General features: G+C 39.9%; 1 protein-coding gene across 1 annotated transcript; it reads left to right on the plus strand.

Annotated features, from left to right (window-relative positions):
* The first annotated feature begins 14,337 nt into the window (after positions 1–14,337).
* On the plus strand, positions 14,338–20,632 carry LOC139137060 (tripartite motif-containing protein 2-like). Its single transcript, XM_070705015.1, has 2 exons — positions 14,338–14,914; positions 17,302–20,632. The coding sequence occupies exons 1-2, from the start codon at positions 14,359–14,361 to the stop codon at positions 18,582–18,584; spliced, it is 1,839 nt and encodes a 612-aa protein (XP_070561116.1). The 5' UTR covers positions 14,338–14,358; the 3' UTR covers positions 18,585–20,632.
* The last annotated feature ends 1,046 nt before the right edge of the window (positions 20,633–21,678 follow it).

Below are 21,678 nucleotides of genomic sequence, written 5' to 3' on the forward strand. Positions count from 1 at the left end.
ATATTTATATCATGATTGCATTTTTCACGTTTACATTGTAAAAGAAATTATAAACCTGCTACTTTGAAGATTTTACTTACATTAAAATTGAGTTAAAAAGTCATCGTATTTATTTTTTAACCAAAATTGCAACAAATATGCCCCAAATTTTAGGAATGGGAGAGGGTAATTTATTAATTATTGATAGTTTCTACTAATGTCAATTTTCTCAAACTTTGCCAAATAATAGCACTTTTTGTGAATTTTCCAAAACCACATTTTGTTTAGTAGGTCACCGAGCTCGATTTTTCACAATTTTGCAAAAACTAACTAGGATTTACAGGTTCTGGCGATAAACCATGCTCTCCCGGGTTCGTCGCACGAGGGCGCTCTTCAAATGCCGCTGACCTGCCGTGGCTACCTGCAGTGGCCCTGTCCAGGAATGGTCATGATTTAAGCCTACCATTAAACTTTAATGAGAGGGAAATGACAGAACAAAGCAAAGACTTTTAGGTTCTTCTACTTTTAGAGTCTATATATTAATACAGCATACAAAAAATCACGTAATATTTATTGCCGTAACGCTTATCGGTGGGGATTAGGTTGACTTCGCTGCAGGCTAAGTAAGTTGTCACACACTACATGTACGTGGAGCCAGGAGCCGAGGCCGTGAACTTGGCGTTTCTCCAATACACGATGACAATCGTAAAGGCAAGCCCGCAACTGACACAAGTGTCAAGATTTTCGGCTAGTTCACTCAAATCGACTATGCGACGGCCATTCTTCCATTCTCCGGTAGGTCTACTACTAAGTACTAGCGACACTATCATTGGAATTATAATATAACCACGACACGAATAGCAAATCAGACGTCACACTTCTGATTTACGCTGTACAGGCTACGGTCATGTTGCACTTTTTTATCTCTTTGCTGAATTCTCGTACCTTCCAGCGTGTTTTGAGGGCACGCTGAACATTTTCTCGGCGCGATTTTCCTTTACCTGCAGACGACATTTTGTACAACGCAAAAACGTTCGGAACGTCACTATGCGCGCGTGGTTACTATGGATACATTTCTGCGCGGAAATCGGCGCAGTACGCTTATATTTTTCCGATCGTACATCCTTAAATCGGACCAAGTAATTTTTTGTTTATTTAGATTTGATCTAAAACCTCCCAAAAGCATCAGACAAAGTCCTACCCTTACGCAGAAAATCAAAGTTATCAAGCGTAGACTTTCTCTTCCGCGATGCACACAACTATGGTCCCTCCAGTCGATCGACTTGAATTTTGACACTGTGATTGACCATGGAAGAATTGACATGGCGTTTGAAAATTATGAAAAATGACATTCAATAACTTTTGGTCGCTTTAGATTTGATCAAAAACCTACCAAATCCATCAGACAAGGTCATACTCTTACGCAGAAAACCAAAGCTCGCTCTCAAGCGTCGACTTTCTCTTCCGCGTTTTAGTGAAACAAACGTCGGCTTCATTCGGAAATGGTAGGCTATTCGTTGGCAAAATCTAATCGTATGTTAGTCCAATGTTCGGCTTAACCTGATGTGAACGTCGGAATAATTCGGGCGGTGATCGGGAAAGCAAGGTTGCCCTCGAGAGCGATTCCTAGTATAGTACAACACGTTCGCCGATCGCGAAACTTTAGTGATGGCAAATAGTTCACTGCATAAATTGCTAGACTACATAGCCACATCGGCACTTCTGAAATATTATCTCCGGCTTGCAAGACCACCAAAAATCAAAATGTCGTTATCAAAACCAGAATTTCGGGGCTAGAGAGCGAAACAGTGCTGAATTGTAGCCGGCCAAAATACGGAAGTAGTCTGTCAATTTGGCCGGCATCCGGCTAAAAATGAACACGGTGTAAAGGGTTAAATTACTAGCCCGACGGGCTAGTAGACGCCAAAAACTACTTGTTCGGCGGTCAAAATCACTAGCCCGTGAGCTCGGGCTAGTGGATTTGCTCACCCCTGGATTGATATCTATTTATGTAAAGCAGTTCTGGATACCTGGTTATGTAGAGAAAGTGTGAAATATATTTGCAGCTCATTTATATGTATTTCACAGTTATGAGAATGTTACTGATTGTAAGGACAAATGTTTTATGCGACCCTTTATTGGTCACAATATTATCGCCTACTTTGTGTATTTCACAATCGCAACTTTATCGCAGGTATGAGGAGCTTAATTATTGTAAGGGCACACATTTTGCGCTGTACTTGATTTGTCACCAATTTAAGGCCTGCATATTGTATTTCATATTACACTTTATTATTAAAAGGGTAATCCATTTGCCCATTTTTACACACAAAGACATGAGTTGGGTATTCCTTAAAGCCAAACTAGCTGTAACTCTTGAAATTTGTTGACCTCAAAATATGTTCCTGTTATCTCCTGGTTTTCTCTGAATTCTACCCTCTGAGGATATAGGCTTTTACTGCATTAGGAAACCATTCCTTTGTGAAACACTTGACAAGTAAATTCAAATTTAATTTAATTTTGATTTTGATTTCCCGCCATTTCCGAAAATTGGTAATATTACAAAGGAAACAGAACATTGCTTTAATTACCGGTATTCTATTTTGTTAAGACAGAACAAAAAGAATGGGCTGTTCCGATAACCCGACCTACCCTTGTTTCACCTGCCGACCCTAATCCTTTTCCGAGCTACATAAACACGGAAGTAAAAAAAAAAGAAAGAAAAACCCCGTAAAATCACGCGTTCGTTACTTTGCATTTGATTTTTGCTGGAACGAGGATGTCTTTTATGGTTTTTTTCCTTTTATGTATGATACATTTTTCTGAAAAAATTGTGGCCAGTGTTTGACCGCCCTGAACCCCTGAAAAATACATATAAAATACAAATAAAATATACACATAAAATATAAATAAAATATAAATATAAAATGTAAGTACATATAAAATACATATTCAAAAATAAAACTTTTTTGGGAAAATCCCGCCGACCAACCTGCCCTATTTTTGAATACCATGTTATCGGAACAGCACAATTTATTTTTTATTTTTGTCTTTATATAACTCGCATATTGCATTTCTATCGAAGTTGTTGTTACTGTCAGCAGTTTGTATGAATTACTGAAAATAATATCAGGTAGTTTGTGTCATTGGTGCATAGTATGAATCAGTATCTGTAATTGCAAAGCTCGTTTCGTTTCTCTTTACATAGTCTTTAGTGTTTCTTGTTGGATACCTTGTGCGATAAAGAAAACGTTGTACTTAAAAGCTGATGAATTGTATTTTTTCATTGAATTAGGCTTCATTGAATAATTGAGAAAAGATTGAAGGAGGACAAGACAAGGTTGCAACCTTATTTCCCTACCGTTAATCCTATAAGTACTCCGATTGCCAATACCAAGATCTGATTTTGCCATAAACTTCATGGCAGAACCCACCTATAAATGTTCATAACAGACAACAATTTAGAGAGCAGAGGCTATGCACAAAGACAATATCCTTCTTAACTGCGTTACATGATTGCAAACAGGCAATAGTATCAAGCATTGTAACATCTCCTTGAGTGAAGGCTATATTCGTCCCATAGAAAGACTATCTGTAACTACTGTAATATCGGAGCCCAGTCTGAATCTTTATTACCGAGTCTACAGTGGCTGGAGTGCCAGGTTTAATCACCGAGTCAGGTGATGCAGTCATTCATATTTCTACTGACGTTTGCACTGCATCAAGAGTACCATTATTTGAATAAACGAGGAAATTATTTTTACGTATATACACATTTTAATCTTTGGTTATCCCGTAAACAATATATTTGTAGAAGTTAGAAAGCGCCTCTGGCCTACGGACTCTCAATTGTTTACAATGTTTTTCTGGTCTATATATACCACTTACGGGGGCTTGAAGCTCTTTGAATAAGGCGATTTTCTTTTTGTGATAATAGAAAATCTGACTTTTTCCAATACAGTTAACATAGAGCTTTCTGCCATTTTGAATATCAAGCACCGATGAATGTTGTTTCTCTCATACCAAAATTTGCACAAAAGCGTTATTCTTAATTTGTTAAGAAAATGGTTCAAAGTTCTCTATAGGGAAGTTTGAGCAAAAGTTCAAGTATTCCAGTGTCAAAGGAGAGCACTACCTTAACAAGCGTTAGGCTACACATATAGGATAAAGCCCGAGTACGAGGGCTCTTCTGGTATATAAAGCCCAACCCAACGATAAAATGTCGAGGCCGCAGGCCGAGACATTTTATCGTAGGGTTGGACTTTATATACCAGAAGAGCCCGAGTACGGGGTTTTATCCGACTTAAAAACTATCGCCCCTAACTGATATATTTTCGTTTCAATGTGTTTACGTCAACCGTCCCCTTTGTGAATGTAACATGTTAGGATATGAATTAAAACTTTTATTTGTGAAATAGCCTTCCAATGTAATGGAACATCCTATAAATGGCCTAGGGCACATTATATAAATGCCCTAGGGCACAGCAGATTTTGTGTTGCAGCTGGTTTCCGGTGTGTTACCAAATTTGAATATTAAAACATACCAGATGTCTACAGAATATGACATATTCACTTTTGATTGGACAGTACTTTACTACTGCGCTGTCATTCGTTTCTGAAATTTGGTGACCAAGGCTTTATGAGTAAATAAAACACCCTGAATTGAGCACTCTGATTGGTCAATCAACAGTAGATAGTTTTTATTGTTTATATTAAAATGTATATTTTTATCATCCAGGAATCTTTGTGTGTTACAAATAAAATTATGTAGAACAAACATCGCAGCAAAGCCAAGCAGGAATTATATTTTGATTTCAATTCTATATCACTTTCACCGCCTTTTCACGGATTTCCAGTTATGCCACACGTGTTTCATGCACAAGATTGCACGATTTTGGTCCCAGATAAATGCACAAGATTGCACGATTTTGGTCGCAAAATGTTTTTTTACGATCGCCGAACAATTGATGACCCCATGACATTTCACGTAATACATAAGGGCTATCAAAAAGCACAGAAATGGAGATTCGTGTATTATGTCTATGTACACAAGGTTTTCTTTATCAAGAACCGCTCTTTTGTCATTATATCATAGATACTTTTCTGTAATATTTCGGTTTATCAGACAATTTCTCCACATTTTGCATTTCGCCAAAATATTTTGCATGTCTCAATCATGGAAACTTTAACCATAGACAGTAGAGATGGTCTGCCCCCCGTCCTTTACTGACAATGCTCTAACTGAAGTTGTAAAGTGAAAGGTTATCACCTCATCACGTCACGTGACCATTGTGAATATCTTAAGTCTTTGTATGCCTTGCATTTTTCAAATTCAGAGGATTTTTACTTCCTGCTATATTACCATCAAGTCGTTGGGGTTTTTCATCAAAATGGTTAGCAGAGAGTCTAAATTTTTGGAAGACTTCCATGAGAACTTTCTCGTATGTTCCATTTGTTGTGGTCGCTATCAGAACGCCAAGATTCTCCCTTGCCAGCACAGTTTTTGCGAGCTGTGTTTACGTCAACTGGTCGACAAGACCGGGAGTTTGGACTGTCCAATATGTCGCCGACCCTGTCCGCTACCTTCTGGAGGGGTTGCCGATCTGCAAACAAATTTCAACATCGGGCAAATGGTCGAGCAGTATGAGCGACGCGACAAGGAGGCGAGCAAATGTGAAGGGTGCCAGAAAGAGGACGGGGCCAAGTACTGCGCCCAGTGCGAAGTCAAACTGTGCGAGATGTGCGCCACGGCTCACGGAAATCTGGCGGTCACTCGAACCCACACGCTCATGGATATTGGTGAATACGGGGCAGGTGAATCTGCCCGGCAAACCCTGGTGAAGTATCCCATTTTCTGCGGTAAACATCGGGGCAGCCAGGTCAGATTTTACTGTGAAAGCTGCGACGCTGTCATTTGTACAGATTGTACCGTACTAGGTAAGGGCTTATTATTAGTTCATTATACATTTGACATCGATCACGTTTCATAAGAGGGGGTACACATAATACGCATTCATTTGGTAAATCAAAATCAAGTGACTTGTCTGTCATATAAGAAGCAGACAAAAGCGTTGCCATAAGCGTGGAAGGGTGTTTTTACTCAGCGGTTTTTGATTACTAGTATTTTACTTTGGGTACTACTAATTCGTGTTCGCATTTGCAGGGTTGAAAATCACCGGAGGGCAATTTTTGTACTTAACGGACCGAGAAATTTTATTCTTCTGAACATGCAGCCGCTAACCTAAATTAAAGTGCTGTGAGTGAACAGCGAGACGCATTCCGTTGTTTCCGATCATTTTCTTTTAAGGAGGCCAAGCCATAGTAGCGAAAATTAAGCGGGGACCGTCTTCTGTGATGTGAAAAGGCAGATTAGTTACCGGGTTGGGAGTTGGAATTTTCAAAATGTACCTGGTTTGAGAGCTACGATAGATCTCAATTTCCTCTTAAAATGTTTATTTTGTTCAAAATAACAAAGAACGGATCATATGTTTATGTCCCGGTAACTATTGTTGGAAATGTTGGCTGTTTGCCTGCTCCAAAGTTCGCCGTGTAAAAGGTAACGCCCATAGCATACCTATACGGTAGCAAGCGTCTGAAAATTGAAGTATTCCGATCTTGTAGTAAAATTTGTCATTTGGATGCTTTCTGAGTACATCTTCTTTCCAAATCAAATATAAAGATCAGGGGGGGGGGGGTCACCGTGCAAATTTGGTTACCAGAGAAACAACTTACTATACATTGATTGATACTTGAATTCAAAATGGTTGCCATGGCTGTTCTCGTTCACCCGAAACCCATGAAAGAGGTAGTAAAATCATGAAGCTTGACTGTCCGACATTGTGTCCCGGAGCTCATTCTAGCTTAAAGATGTGTGAAGAGAGACTCGCAATCGGCTGATGGTCTAAGCTTTAAGCTGGCTGACATAGAGAAACTTGTTAAGAAAGAAATAAATCATGCTGTATCAGGTAATGTTGTACTCGCTGACCAATGTTTACGATTGTGCACATATAAGACTTGAATTGCATCCCGGAAGCTCACTTGCATTTATTTCTTGTATTACTGCAGATCACCCTATGACGTCACACAAGTATAGAAACTTAGATGAGATAGCCGACGAGTGCACACGCTCTCTGACTCCAATGATAGCGGGCCTAAGCAGAAAAGAGAAAGAACTTATTGACAGCAAGGCGGCCGCGGCCCAGATGGTCGACTCTCTCAATCATGACTTGAGGAGCGAGTGCAGGGCTCACCAATTAAGATCAATGTCATTGCAAACAGGGGCTTGTCCCATAGATTTTGTAGGAAAGGGTCGGGGGAGGGAGAGTGTTGCAATCCAATGGGCGTGGTCTTGACTAAGAAAAAGATGTGGTAGTGTGCGATAGGTTCAATGAAAGATTGCAGTGTTTTGATATGCACGGTAACCATCGCTTCACGGTGAAGGTTGACAAGTCCAAGAAACCGTTTCAGCCGAGACATGCTGCGGTCGCACGGAGCGGTAATTACTTTGTTACAAGCGGGGGAAAGCGGCAGATATTTGTGTTCAATGAGAACCACAAACTGGTCGGGTGGTATAGTTTAGATGAGGTGAAATGGCCCATGGGTATTGCGGTGAGTCCCAAAACCGACATGATTTACGTGGTTGATTACGAGGGCAAAAGCATTCATATATATGACGACAATTTTAAGCATGTCGCATCCTTTGGATGTAAAGGAAAGGGGAAAGGTCAGTTTCTTGGCCCGTACTGTGTCTGTGTTACCATCGAAGGGAAAGTCATCGTGTCCGACAAATCTAAACACAACATCCAGATATTCAGGGCCGATGGCCAGTACCTTGATTCCTTCGGGTCACATGGAACCGGTGATTACCAGTTCAATGGGCCGTGCGGCATCGCGGTCGATAAAGTTGGCAATTTGTACGTGTGTGATTCTGGCAATAATCGTGTTCACAAGTTTGACAACCGGTACCGCTTCGTCGGTTTTGTCAATTGTCAAGCGGACCAGTTGAATTGTCCTCTCGGTGTATGCATAACTGATGATGAGCCACTCAGCAAGGTTATAGTAACAGAATTTGAAGGGAACAGAATATCAGTCTTCAATCAATAAATCTGGAATATTTTCGGTGCAGGCAGCAACGTTGTTGAAGCACAAATTTTGTTCAACATCATGTTTTGTCTCCAGATCCGTTCTCCACGATGTACGGTCGTCACGCGCTGATTAGGTCGGCGCAAGTTAGTCTTCCTAGAGGGGCCCTTCAAATTTTGTGTCAACATTTTGTATTTGACAATACTTTAGACGATCTGTCCGGCATATCCACACTGACCGCAGCATTGACTTTCATCAAGCTGGATGTAGGATTTTGTCATTCCATCATAAGGAGGATGTTTGCCGTTTTCGCCACTGGCGGCCCAGGCATATTGAGTTTTTCTCACTGTTTTCTCTATCAGTTTCTCTTATTTTCTTCATGCTCTGACTGATCGGAGTAAATAAAATAAATGATTATATTTGTTGATATTAATGATTATATTAATCTAACCTAGCCTCTTGACTCTGTTTTATTTTACACTCCATGACAAGGACGTTTATCTCTCATATACACATCTTGTAATTAATTAGTCAACACAACTCATACACATATCTTGTAATTGATGAGTCAGAGCTGATGTAAAAGTTTACTCATCAAACCAAGACATTTTCACATAGAATATAACAAGTGTATCAGATTCTGTTTTCGACTCGGAAATTTACCGACTTGGACCAAGTCCAAGTTTTTTCTTTCAAACTTGGTAAAAATTGGATGACCCATTGGTCAGATGTTTATCATACATTTACTTCGCCTTTCCTGAAAAGGATATTATCAAATACAATTAAAGTAGAGACATTACCCTAATTGTCTGAAGTCTAATAAATTCCGTTCAACACCATTGTTTTGCTTAACAGTTTCACAGTGCGCAGCCTGTGAGTGTATGTAGTGATGCAATTTGCAAGTGTATTCTTAATAAATGGTTTTTGATAATCTTGGCGGCTTTGACGATGTTTTCTCTGGCTCTTAGCATCATAGAATATCAAATGGTAAACATTCATTGCCGATATTTGCTGTATTTACGCTGGATTTCGAGCAAGTATTGGGGACTATTTTGCATTTTGAATAACTTTGTACCTGAAGAATCGAAAAGATGCCGTTTGAAATAGAATGCACCATGGGACAGATTTCAGGACTCAAACTTTTACATTATACTTTTTGGTCTACCACTTGGGCTCATTTTGAATCTTTTGGAGTAAATAAATTCACTACTGGCTTATTTTTTGTGAAAATCGAAAATTTAAATTATCCCCAAAAAGTTAACACAGGAATGACGGCCATTTTTAATTTCATTTTCATCGTGAAATGATTTGCGATCCACCACTCTGCTGTTAATCCGTAAACGCTGCTAAAAGAACTTCCTCGTTGACCTAATCAGTGTTCAAATCAGTGGATCAACATCTCGCGATATGCCGTAGACCCTTAAGAAAACTCTAACAGCAGTGTGTTGTCAAGGGATCAGGAATCCAATTAAACTGCTAAATAAAAAGAGAGAGGATAATTGATAAAAAACGCAGTTCTCCATTGGAAATATCACAGATATCATCATACTACTATATATTTTGACTTTTCGTGCTTCTCCTTGTGGTCAGATTCACGTGACATCTACGCCCCCTCGCGACCGCTTAAAAGCGACCTAGCGGAATGTTCATTTGTTAACTTCGGAGGGGACCAGGTGGCTTTAATTGAGTCACCACTAATGGGGATAGACAGTATACCTGTCTGAATATTTGACACATGAAATACTACGATAATTATCGAGTTCTGCTCAAGCGATCAATTTAAGGTGAAGTACTACGAATTACGTCAAAATTAAGTTGTGGTGTCATTTTCTGAAACTTTGCACAAATATTCTTGGAAGTGTGCAAGTGCAAAAATAAAATAAAAAATGGGGGTCACCACGCTCGTTTCCATGGAAACGGACGTTAAAATGGCGTCGTTAGAAATAAATAAAAATGATATAATTCACTTAAACTAAAGAAAGCAATTATAAAACGCTTAGCAAATGAGTTAATTTTAATAAATACCAAGAATTAAGATCCATATCTATCGAATGTATAGTTTTCATGATGTTTGTAAAGAAATTGTAACATAAGTATCGATTACAAAATGACGATATCGAAATTATATCACTACATAATTTTCGAACTTTCTTCCTGTCGTTTTGAATGGTGTCATTTTGACCAAACTTGGCGAATAAAATCCTGACATAATACCATTTAGTTTACACTTTTAATAAAAGGGTGTCACCACGCTACTTTTTACAATATCCCCAGGTGAATGGGTAATATGCGCCATGTAAATGGGAGAGAAATGTTAATTTTTCGCTCATATTGAATAAAAACCAGCTTCCTAGGGGGTCAAAATATGACAAGGTTATAGATCACATGTATTTCTAAGAGACTGGGTCAAAAAATTAGGTAAAAGCGCAATTACAACAATGACAGGTGATGTTAAATACATGCGCTACAAAGTAACCCATTTGCGACAGGCTGGAGTTAAATCTGCGCAGAAACGTTCTAAAGCGTGTGCGCGTCCGAATTCGTCGGCCTTTACCTTAAGACAGGACATTCCTCAATTGAGGTTTTTATCATTTTTACAGTAAACACGACTGGAACTAAATGGGATAGTTGGATCTCGATATTTTTCAAATTTCTCAACAGTGTTAGGTGCCTTCTAGCTGAACGTCGCAATATTACAAATCACTCATAAGAACAAGTGTATAACTTAAAAAGAAAAGCAGTTGAGATTACATTTGCAGATTACAACGACCTACTTCACCATCCAATTACAACCCTTTCAGAATTAGAGCGCGAAGCCACTGCAGTGAACTGCAATAAAACTGCTTACACTAATTAGTTTCAGCTGTAGCCGTGGCCACTTTGGTGTTGAACAAGGCTACTTGATAAAGACCAAAAAGTCTGCGTGTACAAAGGCGAAACTAGCTCTGTCTGAGGCTCGAGTTGTAAATGAGAGTTTACGATTGGCACCCTGTGTTCAAGATTAAAGGTCTGGTGAAATGCCCATGTTGCAAAATCACAAAAATACAGTTGATGGTCTATAAAACAGTTGCATTCATTTTTTTTTCGTTTAGCGCGCGTGATTATGAAATATGGCAAAAGAAAAATGCAATGTGGGCGTGTCCCCGAGCCTCTCCAGTCGACTTTTTTCGGCTTTCCGAAGTTTGCCCGACGTCGTATCTCATAACGGGAAGTGAAGTATTTCACACCTCCATAAGCTCCCCACGGGGGGTAACTTCTAGGGTTTCCGCTTACATGATCAGGACAGTGTCCTCCTTCACTTTGGGAAGACGTTGTTCTTTGGTGGCTGTGACAGCGGCAAGAATATGAACGGCTCAACTGTAAACTTTTTCAAGTTCCCGTCAAGTGTGGAGTGTTTGAACCATAATGTGCTTGTCTCGGCTGGTTCGTACGATCGGCCACGGTCCCTCGGCTGAGCCTGCCTCGCTACTCGCTACACAGAAGGTTGGGATCGCAATGCAAGTCAACTGCATGAACACCAACACTGAACGTTGTGACTGCCATTAAAATGCACTAGTCTACAACACGGAACGTCGTGACCGCAATGCAAATCGACAGTAAAAAACGTAAATGGGACCGTGATTAAAATGCACTACAACTACGACACGGAAGGTTGGAACCACGATGCAAATCAGCTGCATGAACAGCAACACTGAACGTTGAGACTACCATTAAAAACGAACAACAACACGGAACGTAGAGATCATGATACAAATCATGGAGGTAGAGTCCTCCATGATACAAATCGACAGCAACACGGAACGCGTCGTTGGGACGGCAATTACTGAGGCTAAATTGAAGAACAACGGGGAATACCGGACCACGAGGAACGCGATGCAACTCGACCACAACATGGAATGTTTAAGACCGTGATTAAAATGCACAACACAGAACATCTAGACCGCAATCAGTGTAAATCAACTATAACACCGAACCTTGTTGCCTCGATTAAAATGCGTATGTCTGCTATGTACAGCAAAAGTTTCAATTCTCGCGAGCGAGCGTTCCTATGCCCGCTGTACACTGGACAAAATGACGTCAAATTTATCACAAGGGCTCGATTGCGTGTGTGTAAGTTTCAATTCTCGCGAGAGCCATTTATGCATGCTGTACACTAGACTAGATGACGTCAAATCTCTCGCGAGACTTGGCTCGATTGCAAATACGTACGACGCGACGGAAAGAACGCAATAATACGGAAGTAGACACAGTTTTTGCGAATCGCCGAGAGAGAAGCGCAGATTAAACAAAAGACTAAAAAACCCACGTTTTTTCTTTATTTACCATATTTTTTAAACAAAAATCAGTTTCGCCACTGTGGCGAATTAGGATCGATTTTTTTTCGCCACTTCGGATTTCGATTCGCATCGGCGAACGTGGCGAATGGGCAGCGCGAAGCCTGTTTTCTTAGCGGATACCGGGCAGAGATAAGGCGGCGTTGGACCGCTATTCGATGTAAATGAACACACCTGTGACGTCACAGACGGCCGACCTTGACTCCCGCTGAGGGCGTGACCTGAGTGTCGCAAAATGACCCCATGAAAGCCGCGCATAGAAATATCAAAAAAATTAACACTTGCGCGTACTCTTAGGTTGCAATTTTGTTGCGAGTGTAATAGTATTGACCTCCTGGAAGATATTCTGTCACACGACCGGACCATTTCACCAGACCTTTAAGATACAATGTAACATTACCATGCACTGGTCCATGTACAAATCTTTTTTATTTCAACTTCCCCAGACAAACTGTCTGCATGGGACATACAATGTTGTCGACTTTGCCAGCTGGCTACAGCTGAAACTAATTAGTGTAAGCAGTTTTATTGCAGTTCACTGCAGTGGCTTCGCGCTCTAATTCTGAAAAGCGTAGTATCTTAAATTAGTTCCAATCGTCTTAGTGTATGGTTCAGAAGTTTAACAGCTTCAATTTGTTCTTGTACTGAAACTAGAAAATGTTTTCAGAACGCTCACTTAACAGGTTTAATTGTTGAACAAAAATTTCCCGACTGTCGATGATAACAAAATAAATTGTCTGCCTCCCCCACCCGACTCTTGATAAGAGGAATAAAAGCCAACCAGCGAACACCCACATTGTGACGTGACAACAGCTTTGTTGACCCCCTTATCTTGTACACAGGGGCTCATAAGTGGCTATATAAGTCGATATTACAGCGTTTTTCTTTCTTTTTCAATGTTACAAATAAACTGGCTGAGCCTGAAGAGCACAACACTTGTGTAGCTGTCTTTTGTGTAGCTTGTATTGGCATGTATAAGTGCGCCCTCAACGGGGAATATGATCATATGTAAATGCGACCTTTAGTTCCGTGACCTCTAGCCATGCCTACTTCCCTCTCCATAAGGCTGGCCATGCGTACAGACGTCGCTGACGTCGCTGTGTTTACTGTACTAATTTCCCAGGGTGGCTATATAAGTCAATATTACAGCGTTTTTCTTTCTTTTTCAATGTTACAAATAAACTAGCTGAGCCTGAAGAGCACAACACTTGTGTAGCTGTCTTTTGTGTAGCTTGTATTGGCATGTATAGTGCGCCCTCAATCGGGAGTGTGATCATATGTAAATGCGACCTTTAGTTCCGTGACCTCTAGCCATGCCTACTTCCCTCTCCATAAGGCTGGCCATGCGTACAGACGTCGCTGACGTCGCTGTGTTTACTGTACTAATTTCCCAGGGTGGCTATATAAGTCAATATTACAGCGTTTTTCTTTCTTTTTCAATGTTACAAATAAACTAGCTGAGCCTGAAGAGCACAACACTTGTGTAGCTGTCTTTTGTGTAGCTTGTATTGGCATGTATAGTGCGCCCTCAACGGGGAATATGATCATATGTAAATGCGACCTTTAGTTCCGTGACCTCTAGCCATGCCTACTTCCCTCTCCATAAGGCTGGCCATGCGTACAGACGTCGCTGACGTCGCTGTGTTTACTGTGGGAAATTAGTACAGTAAGCATAGCGAGGACAGGAAGTAGGAATGGCTAGAGGTCACGGAACTAAAGGTCGCATCACACTCCCTATTGAGGGCGCACTATACATGCCAATACAAGCTACACAAAAGACAGCTACACAAGTGTTGTGCTCTTCGGGCTCAGCTAGTTTATTTGTAACATTGAACAAGAAAGAAAAACGCTGTAATATTGACTTATATAGCCACTTATGACCCCCTTATCTTGTAGCGTGATTCAGAAGCGACTGCACACCGTTAAAAATTAGCATCATTTGTACATTTTTAAAACTTCTATCATGGCGAGCAAGGAGTCTGCGTTTCTCGAAGAATTCAACGAGAAATTTCTTGTTTGTTCGATTTGTTCCGAGCGATACAAGAACGCTAAAACACTGCCGTGTCAGCACAGTTTTTGTGAGGCGTGCTTGATACAGCTGGTCTCGAAAATCGGCAAATTGGACTGTCCGATGTGTCGGCGATCGTGTGAACTTCCTGACGGGGGAGTGGCAAACCTGCCGACCAACTTCGAATTAAACCAGATGGTTGAGCAGTTCGAGAAACGAGACACCGCACTGCCGGATGTCACAACCTATGGGAGCTGCGATCACAATGACGGGACGAGACACTGCATGGAGTGCGATGTAAGCCTCGGCGTGGGCTCCGTCAGCGGTCATGGAAAGATGAAGGTGACAAGGTCGCAACGGCTGATGGCTATTGATAAATATGAGGGGTCGAAGTCTAAAAGCGCCATATTTATCCAATCAAAAGCATATTGTCATACACATGGAGATAACCCGGTCGAATTCTACTGTGATAGCTGTGACACACTGATCTGCACAGAATGTAGTGTTACTGGTATGTTGTCCTTTGTTGTTATTTATATATCATCCGATGGTCCAAATTTATGATGAACAACGAAATAGATGCTTTGCGAAATCGCGAAATAACGAAATGACAACATTTCCACAACCCCAAAATTTTTTCTTCAATAAAATCTAGTATTTAAATAATGTCCGTGACCGCAGCAGTTGGTTTACTGGGTTTAATGAACGGATTAGGTATGTAATGGAATATTTTGAAGTGACTTCAATCACGGTCGAACTACAAAGTGATACATGGCGAAATCATGGGCCGCCATGAAAATATCAGTATGAACACATACTCCCACAGTCACTACAGTACCTGTTTAGTCAGGGGAGTTGTGAAGCTTCACAAATCTCTCTCGAAATAAAGCCATAACATTTTGGGATTGAGGTTTTTAATCTTCAAACACTAGCTGTCGAAACGCAGCTATCTGTTGGCGGGTAGCGTGCGTATATAGCTATGCGGTGGCAGGTTGACCTTTGATCCGCAAAGCTCTGCATGCATGGCAGGGCACAGGCGACCCAATAAGTATTACTGAGTTTTTCAGTCTGTTTTCTCTATCATTTTCTCTTCTTTCTTCATGCTCTGAATGATCGGAATAAATAAAATAAATGGTTTAAATAACATAACCTAGCCTCCGTGACTATTTACTTTACACTTCATTACAAGGACGTATATCTCTCATACTCACATGCTGTGATTAATTAGTCAAAACCGTGGACTTATCAGACGTTGGCCAACATCTGAAAGATAGGTTTTAGTATAAAATTCCTATCTTTCGCGATGTTGACCAACCCGTAAAATCCCTGATAAGTCCACGGATTAGCATAATTAGTTGTGTTGACTAATTAATTACAGCATGTGTGTATGAGAGATATACGTCCTTGTAATGGAGTGTAAAATAAATAAAGAGTCACAGAGGCTAGGTTAGGTTATGTAAACCATTTATTTTATTTATTCCGATCATTCAGAGCATGAAGAAAGAAGAGAAAATGATAGAGAAAACTGTGTGAAAAACTCAGTAATACTTATTGGGTCGCCTGTGCCCTGCCATGCATGCAGAGCTTTGCAGATCAAAGGTCAACCCTGCCACCGCATAGCTACGCACGCTACCCGCCAACAGATAGCTGCGTTTCGACAGCTAGTGTTTGAAGATTAAAAACCTCAATCCCAAAATGTTATGACTTTATTTCGAGAGATATTTGTGAAGCTTCACATCTCCTCTGACTAAACAGGTACTGTAGTGACTGTGGGAGTATGTGTTCATACTGATATTTTCATGGCGGCCCATGATTTCGCCATGTATCACTTTGTAGTTCGACCGTGATTGAAGTCACTTCAAAATATTCCATTACATACCTAATCCGTTCATTAAACCCAGTAACCAGTAAACCAACTGCTGCGGTCACGGACATTATTTAAATACTAGATTTTATTGAAGAAAAAATTTTGGGGTCGTGGAAATGTTGTCATTTCGTTATTTCGCGATTTCGCAAAGCATCTATTTCGTTGTTCATCATAAGCCATCCGATGGTCCAAATTTCTCATCATCTTCGAATCCACATTCCACTTCAGCGTGAATAGAATTTTCTGCACCTACAATTGTATCTCACACCCAAAAGTCAGACCACATCACTCATATTCTCAAGGAATTACACTTGTTACCGGTACACAACAGAATCCAGACTGAGTATAAAATCCTCCTCATCACCTATATAGCTCTGAGCAACAATACTCATTTTCTACATATCGGACGTGATTCATATCAAAGATTCGCCCAGAGTTCTTCCGAGTCGATCTGATAACAAAATCCTACTTCACCTACAACGGGGCAACTGCCAAACCTATGGCAATAGAGCTTTCTTGCGCACTGCATCTCATCCGGAACAAGATCGCATCAGAAGTACGCTAGTCCTCCACTCTTGATACTTTTGAGAAAAACATCAAAACTTCCATGTCAAGTAGAGCAACTCTAACTCTGTAAAGCGTCATAATTTGAACATAACTGCGTTTTGGAGTTTGGCGCTATTGAAATCCATTTAATAGATTGATTAATTGATTAAAGGTAGATCGATATCGTTAATCCAGTCGAGAAATCAATTTTATGTCACAGCAACGTTGAAAATTTTTACCTTCTTTTCTTAAAATTGGTTTTTGCTGTCCAGAAATCTTCTATAACTTGAAAATTTGCTCCAACATTGCTTCAGTATGATATCATGAAAAACAGACCACAAAAATAACAAATAACGAATACTTTTCATGATATATGCCGGTACAAGCTTACTACAATTGAGTAAAATTTTGAGAATATCATATCAAAACAATACTTGCAAATAACATCTTTTCGTTTTTGTCTCAATGTCACAATTATTTAATAGATCATCCAAAGACTACACACAGTTACCGATTCCTGGATGAAGCAGCCGAGAAGTGCAAACGATCACTTCAACGGATAATAAATGATCTCAGAAGAAAAGAATTAGATGTGGTCGAAAGTACAACAGCAGCAGAGCAGGTCGACGAGTCTTTGGACCGCCATTTACGGGAAGAGAGAGTGGCAATCCAGGAGCATGCACGGCAACAAATCCAAGAATATGCGCGCCTACAGAAAGAAAATGAAACGCAGTTACTGGAACAACTTGATGAAGCGTACAACGAGTGGAAAAGTACCCTACAGGCGCAGTTAAAAGAAGTCAAGCTGGTTAAGGAAATGTTGGCGGCCGTACGAGACTCTGCAGAAAACTTGATTCAATATGGTAGCAACACGCAAGTCATGGAAACCATGAAAGGGCTGACAGCACAGATGAAGGACATCATGAACGTCGTGACAAAACGCGAACCCGCCGTAGACGCATACATCAAGTTCATCAGGAATGACGAACCGACCGATGTAAAGAGACTTGGAACATTACTTACGGCAAGGTATAAATTAGCCCTGGCTGAAAGGTTCCCACGTATTGGGGAGGATATAAAAGTTGTCGTTTTGATGACCAGTCCGAATATCAAGTCAGCTGTTGGAAAAAGTGACATCACGGTGGTGACGAAGACTCCAGACAACAGTAAAGGAGAAGTGATCATTACAGAAAGTAAAAATGGCAACTTTCTCTTGAGTTGTGAGACAAACGCAGTAGGTAGATATGAATTACATGTATCAATTTACAACGCAGCTGTAGAGGAGTCACCAGTCAACATTAATGTGCTTCCTCTCAGACGTCTGTTGGCTAGGTTTTGTTCGAAGGGATCAGGGATAGGGCAGGTAGACAGTCCACTGGGAGTCATAGTAACCAAGCGGAACGATTTGGTGATATGTGATAAGGAAAATAAAAGATTGCTAGTGTTCAGATTGGATCAAATGTTACATGGTGAAATGCAGGCCAAAAGTGTTGACATCGGTATTCAACCGCGTCTTGCAGCGGAAGCGAAGATCGGTAACATTTTGATATGGAGCTTTAACAGAAACACGGTGTTCATATACGATGCGAATTACAAAATCAAAGGGTCTTTTGGCGGAGATCAAATGAAATGGCCAAGTGGCATTGCAGTGAATCCCACCGATGGCAGAATCTATGTGGCCGATTCCAAAGCACATAAGATTCACGTTTACTCAAGGTATTACACGTACATCAAATCCTTTGGCGAGGAAGGGAATGGAAATGGTTAGTTTTTGAATCCGTTTGGTGTTTGTTTTACACCAGACGGAAATGTTGTCGTATCTGAACTTGGTAATCACCGTATCCAGATATTAACTGCAGATGGCGAATTCTTGGATAAGTTTGGGTCGCATGGATCGGGCAACTGTCAGTTTGATAACCCAAGTGTTGTGGCAACGGATAAATCGTGAAATCTCTATGTATGCGATCGCAACAACGGTAGGGTTCACAAGTACGACTCGCGCAATCAGTTTATCTGTTACGTTAATGACGATGACGAAAATTGGGAGGACCAGAGGGATTATGCCTGACGAGAGGAGAATGATCCTGCAAGTTAATAGTCACTGAATTTGAAACAGACCGTATCTCAATATTCAACACATGAATTAACGTTGTAGGTTAAGCAACAAATGTCTGTGATATGACGGTGATAGCACAACAGTGGTGTGACCAATGATAATAAAGGCAAGAGAGAGAAAGACCGTATCAATTTCTACCTTCAAATAGGATTTACGTAAATTAATATCACAATGTTAAAGTGTTACTTTTATCACTAGATCAACTTGTATGAAATATTATGTACGTTTAAAGTTATATAAGCATACATTGGCCAGTCTTATGCAAAATAATCGAGTATCGGAGCCAGGGTACGTTCCTCAGAATTGGATGGTTTAGTCTGATATGGGTTTTTGAAGCTGATCAATTTTGCGTTGTTCTATTGTAGACGTTGTTGGCTCAGCTCTGTATGGTTTAGATTGATATGAATTTTCGAAGCTAACTGTTTTTTTTTTAAATTTACGCGTTGTTTTTGTAGACGAAAGGCACATGTGTTTGTTTAAATATACTCGAAGATGTATTAGAACAACATAATGAAATAATCAGCATGGAGTGAAATACCCAGTAACAGTAAGGCTGGACTAGGAGTAGTGATTCGTCAGAAAAGGAACACATCGAATATGCATATAGAGTTATGTGATTGCTTTACAGATGTTGTGCCGTCAGTGAACATCATGTTAATTTCGAATAATTTCATTTAGCTACGGTTAATTAGGGATTATCGTTACAAATACCACGGGTGGACCATGCAAGAGGAGGCGCTAGTATTAGAAATTCATTTCACCGAGACAATACACCCTGACTTTGTACATGATGACTTGCAGTTTGCATTCTATTTTATAGTGTACATTTTGCTAATGTGTATTCTGCGAGTGTAAAAATCAAGTAAGATATTAGCAGGATATTAACGATTTATCAATTTATCTATTCACAACTAGGCGATTTAAATAAAAATTTTTGTTTGCCGTCTGTGGGCTGGTAGGTTTTCAGAGAAAATTAAGAAAACAAACACATTGTTAACACTGTTATGAACAAAAATATTATTTTTCCTAAAGAAACTAAAAATAAAAATTAAGCCTTTGTTAACACACTTGTGGTTTTTGTCTGTGTTTGTTCTTTTCCCTGACTGGCTCAGCTGGTAGGTTTTCCAAAAATCCAAGGCCGGCAAAGAAAGATTTTTTTTAAATGGTCCTAGATGGTTTCGTTATACAATTTCACAGATTATTTACATAGACGATTTAAACATCACGCCAGCGTTCGGGGAGGTACGCGCTTCAAGATGTAAAATAAATTTAGGGACGCATTGTATGCTCTTCAGTTCTTAGTATAGCGAATGGTACAAAATATTATGTAAGGTAGTACGCGCCTCGAAAATGAAAGACCTAAACTTTTGCTCAAACTTTCTGCAATGGCACTTTTAACCAACTTCTTACAAAATCAAAAATCAGAGGTCACCGCGCAAAGTGCAACAGAAACGAATTACCTGGAGTGACATTAACAAGCTTTTGAAATTCAATATAGCCGCCATCCGTGTCTTAACTCTATGGGGGAAAATAAATTTTCCATGTTCGGAAAAAGTAAGGCGGTGAAATTTTTCCTATTACCAAGAGCTTTAAAATGAATCCTCACAAATGGTAGATCAGAAAAGAATTGAAACAATTTGAGAGTCAAAATATCTGTCCCCAATGCGTATTCTACCTGAAAATGCTACTTTTGAGTTACAGATCATATTGTCAAAAACTGTGATGTTTTTGACAGTTTATTCCGGATTTGTGTGTATTTGTGCGTTATGAACGTAGTACCTGTATTCGTAATTATTACAGAAGAATAGATTTGTCTTACCAACTTTAAGTCGAAAAATAATGTGTCAGAGAGAGAGAGAGAGAGAGAGAGAGAGAGAGAGAGAGAGAGAGATTTTCAAAATAGGCGATCAAAAATTTATCCTCTCCCCACCTTTCAAATGAATCCATGAAACTTAAGCTGAAACGAATTGCGAGACACAAATTTAAACGTAAGTATAATATTTACTGGCCTTTTACTATGTTGCCAAGGTTACATTCTCAAGACGATCAGCGACATGTTCCAGCATTGCTGCTGAAGAGTCAATGGATGCATCAAACCAATTGATACGTCAAGGCAACAAGAATAGATTTGATCGTTTTGCCCTCAGCTAACTACCTTCAGTTTTCAATGTGGACGAAACCAATTTGATTGACATCAACCTGTGTCGAGACGAGGGGAGTTTGTCCAATGTTAATTGCGTCATCTTAACATAACGATTCACCGAATGTAAAGATTGTTTTCAACTAGCGAAGCGCTAGCTCACACTGTATAGCAAGACAACTATTAATCCTTTTGAATTGCGCCACTTTAGTACCCCTTTTTCTATCGACATTTTATAATATCTAGCAAAAGCATATCTTAGAAAAAGCGCCAAAAGTGCAACTCAATTGGGAAACCCTTTCAAATAAACACGATTGGAACTAAATTAGGATATTAATTGGATGGTAAAGTAATGTCAATTTAATCTGAAAATGGAAGCTCATCTGCTTTTTATTTTAAGTAACCTACTTGTTTTTATGAGTAATTTGTAATATTGCAACATTATGCTATAGGGCATCTAACACTTTTTGAGAAATTTGAAAAATGTAAAGATCCAATTATCCCAAATTAGTTCCGATCGCGTTAATACTACAATTACGCTATTTTGAGCCAGGTTTTGGAAAGGTAATTTTTGTAACTGTCTGAGGTTATGTATCCTGTTGAAAA

Source organism: Ptychodera flava, chromosome 7 (assembly GCF_041260155.1).
Source record: "Ptychodera flava strain L36383 chromosome 7, AS_Pfla_20210202, whole genome shotgun sequence".
Taxonomy (NCBI): Eukaryota; Metazoa; Hemichordata; class Enteropneusta; family Ptychoderidae; genus Ptychodera; species Ptychodera flava.

Bases quoted from the DNA above. Each gene is read 5' to 3' on its own strand.
- LOC139137060 (XM_070705015.1), top strand. From the start codon at position 14,359: ATGGCGAGCAAGGAGTCTGCGTTTCTCGAAGAATTCAACGAGAAATTT. The intron at 14,915-17,301 runs GTATGTTGTCCT...ATTATTTAATAG, and splicing joins CACAGAATGTAGTGTTACTG to ATCATCCAAAGACTACACAC.